Below are 13,777 nucleotides of genomic sequence, written 5' to 3'. Positions count from 1 at the left end.
AATATTGTTAATTTTAACTTCATTGTTGGTGATTGTAGACCTAGTCTGATGAACAAGTAGATAGAAATTCAAAAGTTGATTAATCTCAATTAAATTCACATTCTCCTGTGTAAAGTACTACTTATTATTTAAAAGCATAGAAGAAATGAGGAAGCAAAGAAAAATGGTGCATACATACCCTAAAAGTATATATAATAACTCTTGATTGGTCTCATATCATCAGCTGTGAAGATTTCCTTCTGTCATCATTGCAAAGCTGCAAGAGCTGAGTTAGATTTTGCTTGTGATATAGGTCATATTGAAATGAGAAATGCTCAGATAAGGTAATTCTCTTACATGAGAATTAAAATGTATGTTGTATCCCTTAGCTTCAAATCCTGGGTGTGTCTCTATGCAACCTTCCTGCATTCATTTCTTAAGTCCATTCCACATGTGACTTTTCTAGGTCTTCCTAGGAAACCAGGGTACAGAAGCTACCTTCCCAGCCAGCTCCACATCTTCAGTGCCAAAAGAGAAAGCCTGTCTCCCTTAGCTGACACTGGGCATTCATAGTAATCTGGCCCCTACCTACATCCCCATACTTGGTTTCTAGCACCCTCCTTCCCACTCTCTGCTTCAGACAAACTGCTGTTTGTGTACTTGAACACACCATCACACCATGAACATTCCTCTTCAAAGTTGTGACTCATTCTGGATCCCTGCTTGGCAATGTTAATACAATACCCTCGTCATCCTGTTTTTATTAATCCTAACTGAAACCTCCCCTCAAGTCCAAGATCAAATTTTATTCCCCTTAACCCACTCCAGTATTCTTGCCTAGAGAATCCTGGGGACAGAGGAGCCTGGGGGCTGCTGTCCATAGGGTCGCACAGAGTCAGACACGACTGAAGCGACTTAGCAGCAGTAGCAGAAGGAGCATGTGGTCTTTTTCAGACATTAATACTTAGTATCACCTCAGTATATAAACATACATGCATATATATATATATATATATATATATATATATAAATACTTTTTATGTCTAACTTCACAAAATAAGGAAAGGTATTCTTTAAGACATGAAGATTTAACTTTTTATTGGCCACTGACATACCTCACCTGAAACAAATTGCCATAGATATGATGTAGGCAAAGACATGTTAGGCATGTTCCAAAGTAGCCAATTACTGCCCCTACCTTGTACTGAGCAGGTAAGAAAATAAATAACACAGTGATTTCTGTGACACTTTCAAAATTTAATGAAAATATGTTTCATGTTCATCCCATATAAATAAAGACTAGATGAATTTTTGAGGGAAAAAAGAGCTAAATGTTTCATCTGGTGAGAAAATGAATAAATGACATTTTCTTCCTTTAGTTCTTTCCTTCCTTCCTTCTTCCTCTCTTGAAAGTTTTAGTGTCAAAAATTTGAGTCTATTTTATAGTACATAGCTGTTTCTTAGAATGATCAGATTCTGATTTAATCCTATTATTTGATGTTATATTTGCTTAAAATGGGATTCCCTGGTGGCTCAGGTGGTACAAACTCCACCTGCCACGCTGGGTTGGGAAGATCCCCTGGAGTAGGAAATGGCAACCCACTCCAGTATTTTTGCCTGGAGAGTCCCATGGACACAGGAGCCTGGCGCCCTACCGTCCTTGAACTAGCAAAGAGTCAGACATGATTGAGCACTCCACCGTGGTTTAAATGCTTTGGATTATTTCTGAACACAGTCATGAATTATCTCTACTCTCAAGATATACCAGTTGACCAGAAACTTAAAAGGACCAGAAATCTTTTATAACGTGGTCACCTGCCTAAAGAAATTTAGACCAAACTTTGCCATAACCTGAGAATGAGAAGGTGAACGAATCTGCTTCCAGGAGGAGATCCTGTTTATAAGAAAGAAGTTAAAGGAAAAGGAAAACTAGAGGTTTTCTAATATTTTGTCCTTGTTTAATATTGAGAGGGTAATATAATGGTCATATTGTTTTAAGCACAGTGAAAACCCAGAACTTTAGAATAGCTTTTGATATGTTTATCAGAAGGCATATTACACGTCTGAGATAATTTTCTTCAGATTGCACCACTATTTTGTTAGATATTTGATCAAGCAATATTTACTGGACACTATTGGAGAAGGCAATGGCACCCCACTCCAGTACTCTTGCCTAGAAAATCCCATGGATGGAGGAGCCTGGTAGGCTGCAGTCCATGGGGTCGCTAACAGTCAGACACGACTGAGCGACTTCACTTTCACTTTTCACTTTCCTGCATTGGAGAAGGAAATGGCAACCCACTCCAGTGTTCTTGCCTGGAGAATCCCAGGGACGGCGGAGCCTGGTGGGCTGCCGTCTCTGGGGTCGCACAGAGTCGGACATGACTAAAGCGACTTAGCAGCAGCTGCAGTGGTCTTCTTGATAGTGTGTGGAGTTTTGGGGGGTACAAAGAATAGTATTGGACAGATCCTGCATTTGTAAAGTCCACAGGTTGACTGTGAGAGGGAAAGACACACAGAAAGAAATTCCTAAGGAAGAGAAGAGCATTTAGGTATGTAAGAAGTGGATGTGGGAACAGGAGCAGAGCAGGTGTTCAGTTGAAACAGATGATAGAAGGGAAAGCAGTGCAGAGCCGTGTACGTCCTCCAATTACTTTCCTAGTTCCCACAGAACCAAACTCAGCGCTGTGCTTAGAGGCAGTGATGTGCAAATATCAGTGATTGCTACTTCACTGAGTTCATCATTATTCCTTTTTTTTTCTTTCAAAATCCCACTTTTTGTCCCTGTTGTCCAAAATTAGCATGGAATTCAGTATAATTTGCTTAATGTTTTATATATCATATGATTTTTCATCAGATATAATAATAGAATATCAAAGGTAAATCCCTTTAGTCATCCTAACTTTAGAAACCCTTGAATGAAATTAGGAAATGATCGTCATTTACATTTATTATACTTTGCATGTAACAAGCTTTAGCTATTAACTCTAATTTGCTTCTCATCGCATTCATCAAAGGCGAACTATTTAGAAACTAAAACATCTCTGTCAGTTAGAATTTTAATGAATTAAGATGAAATGAAACAGTGTTAATTGGCAGTGGTTGCTGCTGGGGAGGTTTCTAGATCTTGTAAGTGATACCAGTTCATTTCTCGATCAGGGTTAATTTGTTTGATTTAATTCTAAGGATGCACTGAATATTTCCCCAACTAGTCATATTTATTTTCAGGATTAGAGGGTGTTTTAGTTCTGTTGGATTTGGAGTCTCAATTCCATTTGAACTTGACTTAGTTTGATTGTTAATAAATTGTCTATTGTAAGCACCATTTATATTATTGACAAGACATACACACATGCCATTATTTAGACCTTCTCTTATTTGAAATGCCTAAAACCTTCTAAAAATCTATGTTTTTTCACCAATAATTCTCTTTCTCTTCTTCCTATTTTCCTCAGATATAAATGAATGCGAAGCTGAGCCCTGCAAAAATGGTGGGATATGTACAGACCTTGTTGCTAACTATTCCTGTGAGTGCCCAGGGGAATTCATGGGAAGAAACTGTCAATACAGTAAGTATTCACATATATGTGAATATCTATCTATCTATATATATATATCCTCTGTTTGCATCACTTTCACTTAATTTGGAATTTGGGTCAAAATCAGTAGTAATTGTTTCTGGGGTTTATAATATATTGAAATGTGCATTTCATATTTGTTGTTATCAAATATAACAACAATCAAATGTTGTTAGTGTACATATATACTCCTGGATGGGTCTCAGAGCATGATAGGGATATGAGTGGTTACCTTGTGACCTCAAAGGAGCTCAACAGTTCCTCAAAGACACAAGTACATCACTTTTATGAGCCTCATTTTGGCTTTTGAGTATATATAGGACCTAATTTCCTCCCAGACTGGTTATTCCGATTCAAACAATAAATTCAGAGGATTCTAAACAGAGAACCTCGGTCACAAATAAAAGGTAGAGATTAATGAGGATTCATGTTAAGCTGGCCTATCTATTAGTAAGAATTTTAAACACCATTTATTTGTCTTCTTGGAGGCCTAAGTCCGTAAGGTCTTGAACTGATGGATCAAATTATAGGACAATAATTTGCCTGAAGTGTTTACCATGAAGCACAGAGCACCCCACCTTTCCAAAAACAAACAAACAAAAATGAGGGAGAAGTAATAACAGGAATACAGTTGGTGAAAGGAGACCGGAATTGGGCACAAATACTTGCTAATGAGATCAGTAGTGGTGTAGTTTATTAATTGTTGGACATTTATAGAAACTTCATAGTGCCATGGCTTTGATGTTAGAGCATTGTAACATTATGCAACTTCAGAATGCAAATAAAGATGAGAATTCAGACATGGAAACTAAGACACGTGGGCTATGTGGTTTTCCCAGGCTCTCAAAGTTAGTGCCAAAAGCAGAACTGGAAGGAATCTAGAATCAGGTCTTAAGATTGCAAATTCTGTATATTTTTCTCTAAATCAAGATGTCTCTGTGGATAGAGCTGAACATGGTAAACTTGAAAGCACCTTCCACCTCTACTCTCTCTTGTACACACTCACTCACTCACTCACTCACTCCATCTCCCCCCCTCTTTCTCTTTAGCCAGAGTAACAATTTTATTTCTCACTTTCCCTCTCTTTATGCCCCTTTGCCAATGGTAATTTATAAAATAAAACAAGGAAAATTGTTGAAGAATTAATTTGGGTTATATATTTAAACAAAATTATCTGGGGATTCTCATCACACTAGTCCTGAAAACCTTCATGGAAGTGATGAAATTATGAATATCAAAGAAATACTTGAGATTGAGCAAAATTTTTCTAAGCTTGAAAATAATTGGAGGGTGCTCCTCTGGGGGCTCAGTGGTAAAGAATCCACCTGACAGTGCAGGAGACACTGGTTCAATCTCTGATTCGGGAAGATCCCACAGGCCGTGAAGCCACGCCCTAGAGCCTGTGCTTCACAAGAGAAGGAACCACAGCGAAAAGCCTGCTCCTTGCAGCTAGAGCGTAGCCCCCATGGCCACAACTCGAGAAGAGCTTGCACAGCAATGAGGACTAAGCACAGTCACAAATAAATAAGACTATTTAAAAAATGAAAATAATTGGAGAAGGACACGGAGCACACGTTAATAAAGGGAGTTTCAAGCATGGATGAAAGGAAGAAAAGGAGAGTCTGAGTAAGAGGATTATTCTGAATAACCCATAGCCATCCAGTCAACTAACCTAGCAACCTTCCTACAAAGAGTTTAACTAACCTCCCACTAAGTTAAATTCAGTTTCAAGTAGTCCTTGGCCCACCCAGGCCCAGCTCTTGCATGAACCTTTGGTTCATGGGACCTGAATATACTACCTAATGAGCGAGCCTTTGCCACCTGTATTGATCAAGGAGCAACTAGACAGCCAGTTGGTTGCCTGTTATTGTTGTTCAGTAACTAAGCTGTGTTGGACTCCTGGTCCAATGAACTATATAGCACACCAGGCTTCCCTGTCCTTCCCTATCTCCCGGAGTTTGCTCCAACTCATGTCCATTGAGTCACTAATGACATCCAATCATCTCATCTTCTGTCACCCTCTTCTCCTCTTGCCCTCAGTATTTCCCAGCATCAGGGTGTTTTTTAATGAGTCAGATCTTCGCATCAGGTGGCCAAAGTATTGGAGCTTCATCATCAGTCCTTCCAAAGAATATTCAGGGTGGATTTCCTTTAGAATTGACTGGTTTGATCTCACTATTCAAGGGACTCTCAAGAGTCTTTTTCCACACTACAATTTGAAATAGCTCAGGTGGAATTCCATCACCTCCACCCATTGAAAATGGAAGGATGTGAGCTAGAAAGTGAAACCAATGACTAAAGTTTGTGCATCTCTCCATTAGCGATTTTACTGAAGTCACCACATGTGAAAGTATCCTTGAAAAGAAAGAAACCTGATAGATTAAGAAGGATGTATCGAAATAGGCTTTGACCTTAATTGCCCCCAGCTTGCATCTAGTGTCTTCCAGTTAGTTTTTGCTACTGTGTTTAACAAAATTTTGTTTTTCTTTGACTTGGTTTTGTCTCTATATAATATCTATATGTAAATCCAGACTGCTCTCTGACATGAATGTGATAGTGAGGTGCCTCCCATTATCTATCATATTCTCTGACATTCTGCTGTTCCCTTCTTCATCTCTGTGCCTTGTCAGGGATCAAAAAGGGTCACGTAAGGCACACTGTAAAATATGTTCCTCTTGGGGTATTTGTTTTTATTGCATTGATTTATAAGAATATGTAATAAGGATTCTGATTCTTCGCATTGTCTTTGTGGCTGAGGATATATGGTTTTGCTTTTTTGTGTGGCTTTTTATAATGTTTAGAAAATCCAGAGTAAGAAAGTGCACCTTGCCACAGTGGTGATTCAGTGCTCACATTGAAAACTTAGACCGTCCCCTGACTACACAGCGTATAGAAGTACCTGCAGGTTACAGCTAGTGCCAGCTCCCAGTTGATTGAGTTTAGGATCTTGGGAGTTGACATTACAGAGATTATAACCAATTTGCTCACGTCCACTCTGAAATTAAGATTGATACACTTTCTTCAGGCTTTGTATGCTGTCCCATAGGAATACCACAAGGTCAGTTTATACCTGCGAGAATGGGAGACAAGCCATTTGTTTCAGCAGATATTTCATGTGAGGGAAGGAAGAGAGAATGATGGAGATTAAGTGCTTGGTGGGGCAGGGAGCTGGGGTAGGAGTGTGGGGGTGAGGCGGTAGGGGAGGGAAGGGTTAGAGGGCATCCATACCAAAATGCTGTTGTCCTTGTGTTCGCATTCAAATTGTCTTCAGTCTAACTGGGGCTCCTGCACTTACATTTCCCTCACTTGCACCACTTATGCCTTTTTAAAATTTTGATTTTATATTGAAGTATAGTTGACAGATATCTACTTCCTTCTTAACTGTATTGATGGGTTTATTGAGATCTGGTACATTTTGCAATGGGGTTATGCAAATGAACTTGAAATTTCTCATTTTAGGCCATTTCTGCATGCAGGCATCTGATAGTTTATCTGAGATCACTTATTTACTTCTCACTCACTTCAAATAATCAGCAGTCATATGATGCTATGATCTTACCAGCTGCTACTACTACTAGCAAGCCTTATATCAAAATATAAAAGTGGTAATTTTGGAGGTTGCATTTCTCACAGTGTAGAGAGACTAATCTTGATATCTATATACTTATCATCAAAAGATGGTTTTTTTTTCAGTCCTTAGCTTTTTCTTTGCCTTTTCCTCATTTTTACCATAGCTTCAATTTTAAGCAATTTATTATGACTGATTTTCAGTGTAATTAAATGAAATATTTTTAATACTAATTATATCCTGCATTTTAAAAACCTAAGTATAAATTCATTTATTCATTCATTATTCATTTTCATTTAAACAATTAAAGGCAAGGCATTTATGTTGAGATGAGAGTTTAATATTATTTTTTAAATTATTATGTGAATTATTTTTCATAATGTATGTCTTTAATTAATACAGCTATTAAGTACTTTTTATTTGTAAGGAATAAATTTATATCTAGCTCTATTATAAGATAATGCTTAATTATGTGGTAATAATTATTATGTGTATCAATCACCTGTTAAACATTTTCTGTAACAATATAATTAGTTCATATGTTAACAACAAGTGTTTTAATACTTGGCAAAGAATGTACTTATAATTTTAACACTGATTATTTCCTAATATTTGTGGATGAGTTAAGGCAACTATGCATCTGATTTATATAATTTCAGTTTAGATTTCCAGTTATGATTCATAGAGCTTATCATTGACTTTGGAAGATCTCAATTATTTTTTAGTTCTTTTTTTTTTTATACTACAGGGCATTTGATTAACTTTGATTATTTTTATTTTAATTGAAGTTACTTTTGATTGATATGTGAAAATTTTTAAGATGTTCCCATAGCACCTAATGGGGCTTCCCTGGTAGCTCAGTGGTAAAAAAAAAAAAAAAATCCACCTGTAATGCACAAGATGCAGGAGACCTGAGTCGATCTCTGGATTGGGAAGATTCCCTGGAGGAGGAAATGGCATCCCACTCCAGTATTCTTGCTGGGAAAACCCCATGGACAGAAGAGCTTGATGGGCTACAGTCCATGAGATCTCAGAGTCAGACCTGACTAAAGCGACTGAGCACACACTTAGTACCTATTAACAGTTTTACAGATATTCTTCTAAATGAAGTTCTAATTTATGTTCCCTTGTTTCTTTTAAATAAGTTCAAGTGTTCACATGGCCATTTTTATAAACATCTTCAAAGGACAAGGATGATGAACTGGAATGAGAAACCTGTTCTCAGAATAGATATGCTTTGTCATGTAGGATTAACAGAACATGATGTTTAAAGTAAATTCAATGGAAATTGATAGCACTTTAGTTATCTAAAAATAACTAGGATTAGTTTCATTTTGGGGGCTTATGTGGCTGCAGGAGCCGTATACATTTCCCTTCTGGGTGTTTAAACGTGACATGATTAAACTTCAGGAATGGCACTCAAATTCATTTCCATTATTGATACTATTTCTGGAAATTAAAATAGTCACCGAGGGAGCCCTTAGAATACAGCATCCCCAAACTATTATGCCAGAAAGTATTATGACTTGGATGATTTCAGAGCATTTTATTAAAAATCAAAACAAATCTTCAACTGAGGAGAAAGTGATGTTTCTAAAAGTCAAAATTATTCATTGTTTTAAGAATTTAGTGAAATAAAACCTAGATAATTCTATAGTACTTTAGGAATTCCATCTATAAAGTAATAAGGCCAAAAGGTGATGATACATGTGAACAGAGTTTGAAAACTATAGATTAATATTTCTGTATCTTCATTTTTGAGCAGCTGTAACTCTTTAAGCCTTCATTATAAATGAGCTAGTATTTACAAACACACAAACATATGCTAGATAGATGTATATATGTGTTTTTTCTTTTGAAATCAACGTATGCTGCCAAGTACACTTGAATTACAAGTGAAGACTTATGCTGTTAAAATTGATAAAACATTTGATAAGTAAATAATGTCATCTGCATTATTATATGCTCAACAATTAATTATTGCTTTTGAAAGACAAACTTGTAAATAAAAACTCTCAACTTATCTTAAATTGTATTACCAATTGTTATATGATAATGCTGATTTTAATTTTACTATGAGCCAAGCACTGTTCTAAGTACTTTAAATAACAACTTATTTGATCCTCTTAACACTCTTTGTTGTAGATCCTGTTTATCATTGGCTCCATTTTACAGAAAAAAATGTGAGCTCCTGAGAGGTGAAATAATTTGTATAGGTTCACATGGCTAGTAAAGTTCAGATCCTGGTCTTAACCCCAGGTATTGCATCTGCGTAGCCTGTCCTCCCAAGTGTGATCGATCCTGCCCTTTGGCGGGTGTACTTTATTACACAGTACACTTAAGGAACACTTTTCACTCGAGTGGCCTTGACAAGTGGCTGCAGAGTAAGAGGAAAGAACATAGGCTTTGAATTCAAATAAAATCGAAGTTTAAACTCTGACTTTTTCTTTTTGTAGAACTGAGGTTTAGATTCTGGCTTGTTACCTTTATATGTCTGAATAGCATTAGTTGACCTTTCTGAGCCTCATGTTCTTCATCTATAAATAGAATGAATAGCACTTTTTGGTTTAAATTGATGACTAGATTAAAATTAGGAGCATATATAAACTATTTAGTAAATTACATAGGTCAATACATGTAGATAAGCAAATAATTGCAGAAATAAATAGACACAATGATTTTGAATTACTTAAAAAAAGTTAATGCTAGTTTAGTCCCCTTTTCCTTGTTATAATTTTTAAAAATTTTAAAGTACTACATATCTTTAGCAACTGACTGTGTGTATTGAGAACAAAATGTATAGAAGTCAGTTTTTTAATGCATTGCATACCATGTTTTACAAGTACATTAATTTAGGAAATCCAGTGACATTAGCAGAATTTTTAATAAATATTATTAATTCAACCAAAACCATTATAGGGGATAAGAGTTGCTTTAGTTTTTGGAAAACATGACATCATAACATACTCTGAACCACAAATACCAAAGTTTATTTCTTTAAGTTTTTTTGTTTGCAATTATTGTTAAGATGCCGCTGTTATTTGATCAGGTATTTTAGTGAATGGTGAACAGAAATAGTGGAGCAAATAATTTCAGTATTTTCTTATCTAATATAGATGGTTAGAGATTATAGTTTTATCCTATATAACACTAAATTCCTAGTCTGCTATATCCAGATATTACATAGATCCAAAGGTAAAATATAAGAGATTCTAATTAAAATAAAGAGTTTTAAAAATAATAAAAATGAAAATGAGAATTAAGACACACATAAATTTAATAAGAAAATTGTGTAAGTCGAGTATTATAACATAGTGAAAGTATTCAGCTAGATGTTCAGTAAATAAACTAGCCACAGATATTTATTGATTTTTTTTTCTTAACTATGTACAGAATTTTCAGAAAACATATGAATTAATTCATTCACCAACCTAGATCCAGCAGTAGCCACCCACTACAGCTGGAGCAGCAATAGCGGTTAAATTCAGTTCCTGTGCTTGTGGAGTATGCAGATTAATGGGAGAGAAAAGCAAGAATCACGTAATAGCTGATTACGGAACATCATGAGCACTGTGCATGAAGAGGGAGCCATGGTGGGGCACCTGTTCTGTTTGGGGAAGTTTAAGGAAACGACATGTGAACTGAGGCCAGAGGAACATAATAGTAGGTACCAAACAGAGGGCAGGCTGTTGAAATGAGGATTTCACAAGAAGGACAATATGCTCAAGGATAAACAGGCTCTTTGTTTAATATGAAGACAAATATTAAGTGGATGAGTTCTGATTGCTGTGTAGTAATCATGTGATGAGGTTTTTAGGATGATCACTTGCCTTTTAGGCTTTGACAATACAGGGTTAAGACCAGCTGATGGAAAAAATATTTAAGTATTATAATAATCCATCTCACAAACTATCTATTTTGTGTGTCCACAAGGGATTTTTAAAACAACAAAATAGACTTTAGCTTTTGTAGGTATAGCAAGAAATCAAAGAACAGCAAAGAATAATAATCATTAATGCTAATTCTAGTTTTATTCCAGATGAAAAAAGTCTACTCTGTTTTAGAATTTTGAAATGGTGCTTTAGCAGTGCTTTTTGCCTTTGAAATCATTGCCTAATATCAGCATAAGGTTACTTTCCTTGAATACATAGAATAGGAATTAATTCAGAACTCCAATAGGACAGGAAAAGGACAGCTTACCTTAGGCTGTCACCTTTTGTGAACATTAAAAAAAAAAAAAGAAAAAGTAACTATGGGTTGATGAAAGTTTTACATTTAAGATTAATTGTATAATGTTAAATCCAAGATACACAATATTTAAAATTTACCCATAAATATATAGCAATATAAATGGAAGTAACCATAACTATAAATACTTGAACATGGATAATTATTTAATTTAGTTTCTCACATTCTTTACAAAGACCTGGCAATAAGTACAAAAAATCCAGAATACTGTACAAGTATATCAATAGCCCTCGAGGGAAGAAATGACTCCAACATTACTGCAAGATGAAGTCTTTGCAACAATAAACACAAAAAATTGACTTAATGACAAAACCAAATTGGATTTTATGTGTCTAACACAGAAGTTCCATTTTCAATCAGATGCCTCTGGGTATATTTTTCCAAATGTTGCCCAACAATTTTGTACAGAGATGTCACACTTTGAAAGTTCACCTGCTGTACCTTAAAGTGATAATCTAATAAAAGAAAGATGTAAAAATATCTGCAGAATGCTCAAATAGATCCCCTAGGACTTACTAAGTACATCTAACAAATTGAATCAGATTCTCATTACCTGACAGTTTTGTATTTCATTACGAATAATTACTGAAACATTCAAGAAGACCTTCTTGTTTTTCAAATTATGTAACATTCCCATTATGCACTTAATAGCATATGTTCAGGGATCAAAATTAATTTTGCATTTATTCTCCAAACTGAAACTCATTCTAATATATCCCTATCTCAAAAAAGGCAGGTAAAGTATGCAGAGATCAAGAGAGTGTGGGAACAGGATAATGTGATGTCATCTTTGCAGCATTTAAAACTGTAATATATGATTGAGAAATACCGCAATTTTTTTCAGACTGTAAATATCAATCTTTTCAATTATCACTCCATCCTTACCCTTGGAAAAAAAAAAAAAAAGAACTCAAATAAAATACGGCACTATAGACAAAAATCTCCTATAGGAAAACTACTAGAAAAGAAGTCATTCTATGACTTGCAACTTGAAACATGGTTAAGATGTAATTTGTGGGCTAGTCATTATTCTTTACATGTGTGCCATGGCATTTTGGGGTGCTTAGGTGAAATTTGGGGTCTGATTATCAGAGTGAGTCTGAAATGGTTATTTCATCATGGGAAAATTACAGGCATAAATCACTGTGTTTTGATTTTTTTTAAATCAAATTCACTGAATAGCAGAGACACTTTTCTCAGGAGAAAGAAAAGAACATAGATGACATCTAATCTTTTATCAAATATGCAAAGCTTTCCAGGATTTCCTGAAATCCCAAGGGTTTCAAATAGTACCAATAAAATTTTACTGGCAACCATGGAGCTGAGTTGCGCGGGACACCAACCCCTGGCATGCTGCTGGCTGCAGTTGTTAGCTACATCTGCAGCCTTGGGAGTGATAGCTTCTAGCAGCATGTAGCACAAAGAGTCTTGTATATGTTTTGAGTCAAATCTTCAAAGCATTTTTCTTCACCTGAAGGAGAGGATTCCAACAAATTTCTTTCCTGCATAGTCACATTGAATGGTAGGTGCAACTGGCACATCATGGTAAGCTAGGACAGCCAGTTATAAAAATGTGAATGATAACTCAAGGAAGCGCTGGTAACACAGACTCAGATTCAAGAATCAGACGAGAAGGGAGAAGTGGTAGATGGGGAAACAGTGGAAACAGTGTCAGACTTTATTTTGGGGGGCTCCAAAATCACTGTAGATGGTGACTGCAGCCATGAAATTAAAAGATGCTTACTCCTTGGAAGAAAAGTTATGACCAGCCTAGACAGCATATTCAAAAGCAGAGACATTAATTTGCCGACTAAGGTCCATCTAGTCAAGGCTATGGTTTTCCTGTGGTCATGTATGGATGTGAGAGTTGGACTGTGAAGAAGGCTGAGCGCCAAAGAATTGATGCGTTTGAACTGTGGTGTTGGAGAAGACTCATGAGAGTCCCTTGGACTGCAAGGAGATCCAACCAGTCCATTCTGAAGGAGATCAGCCCTGGGTGTTCTTTGGAGGGAATGATGCTGAAGCTGAAACTCCAGTACTTTGGCCACCTCATGGGAAGAGTTGACTCATTGGAAAAGACTTTGATGCTGGGAGGGACTGGGGGCAGGAGGAGAAGGGGATGACAGAGGATGAGATGGCTAGATGGCATCACTGACTCGATGGACGTGAGTTTGAGTGAACTCCAGGAGTTGGTGATGGACAGGGAGGCCTGGCGTGCTGCGATTCATGAGGTCGCAAAGAGTCGGACACGACTGAGCGACTGAACTGAACTGAAGGTTTAATATTAGTGTCAAAAGAGAGATTAAAAAGAATAAAGAGTACAAAGTTGCTAAAATAGACTTTAACAAAAGGCAGTTCTGTCTGCCAAGGGACTAAAGGAGAGTCATCAGAGAAGTAGAGAATA

The 13,777-nt window shown here is 36.4% G+C and overlaps 1 protein-coding gene across 1 annotated transcript in view; it reads left to right on the top strand.

The window, feature by feature from the left end:
* EDIL3 (EGF like repeats and discoidin domains 3) overlaps positions 1-13,777 on the top strand; it is a 335,221-nt gene that overhangs the window by 120,740 nt on the left and 200,704 nt on the right. The window contains exon 5 of the mRNA XM_068981124.1: positions 3,435-3,548. Within this exon, the coding sequence (XP_068837225.1) occupies positions 3,435-3,548 (114 nt within the window). The remainder of the gene's footprint in view (positions 1-3,434; positions 3,549-13,777) is intronic.

This window comes from Capricornis sumatraensis, chromosome 9 (assembly GCF_032405125.1).
Source record: "Capricornis sumatraensis isolate serow.1 chromosome 9, serow.2, whole genome shotgun sequence".
Classification (NCBI taxonomy): domain Eukaryota; kingdom Metazoa; phylum Chordata; class Mammalia; order Artiodactyla; family Bovidae; genus Capricornis; species Capricornis sumatraensis.
The sequence above is the reverse complement of the archived record's forward strand: the minus strand, read 5'-3'. Positions and strand labels throughout refer to the sequence as shown.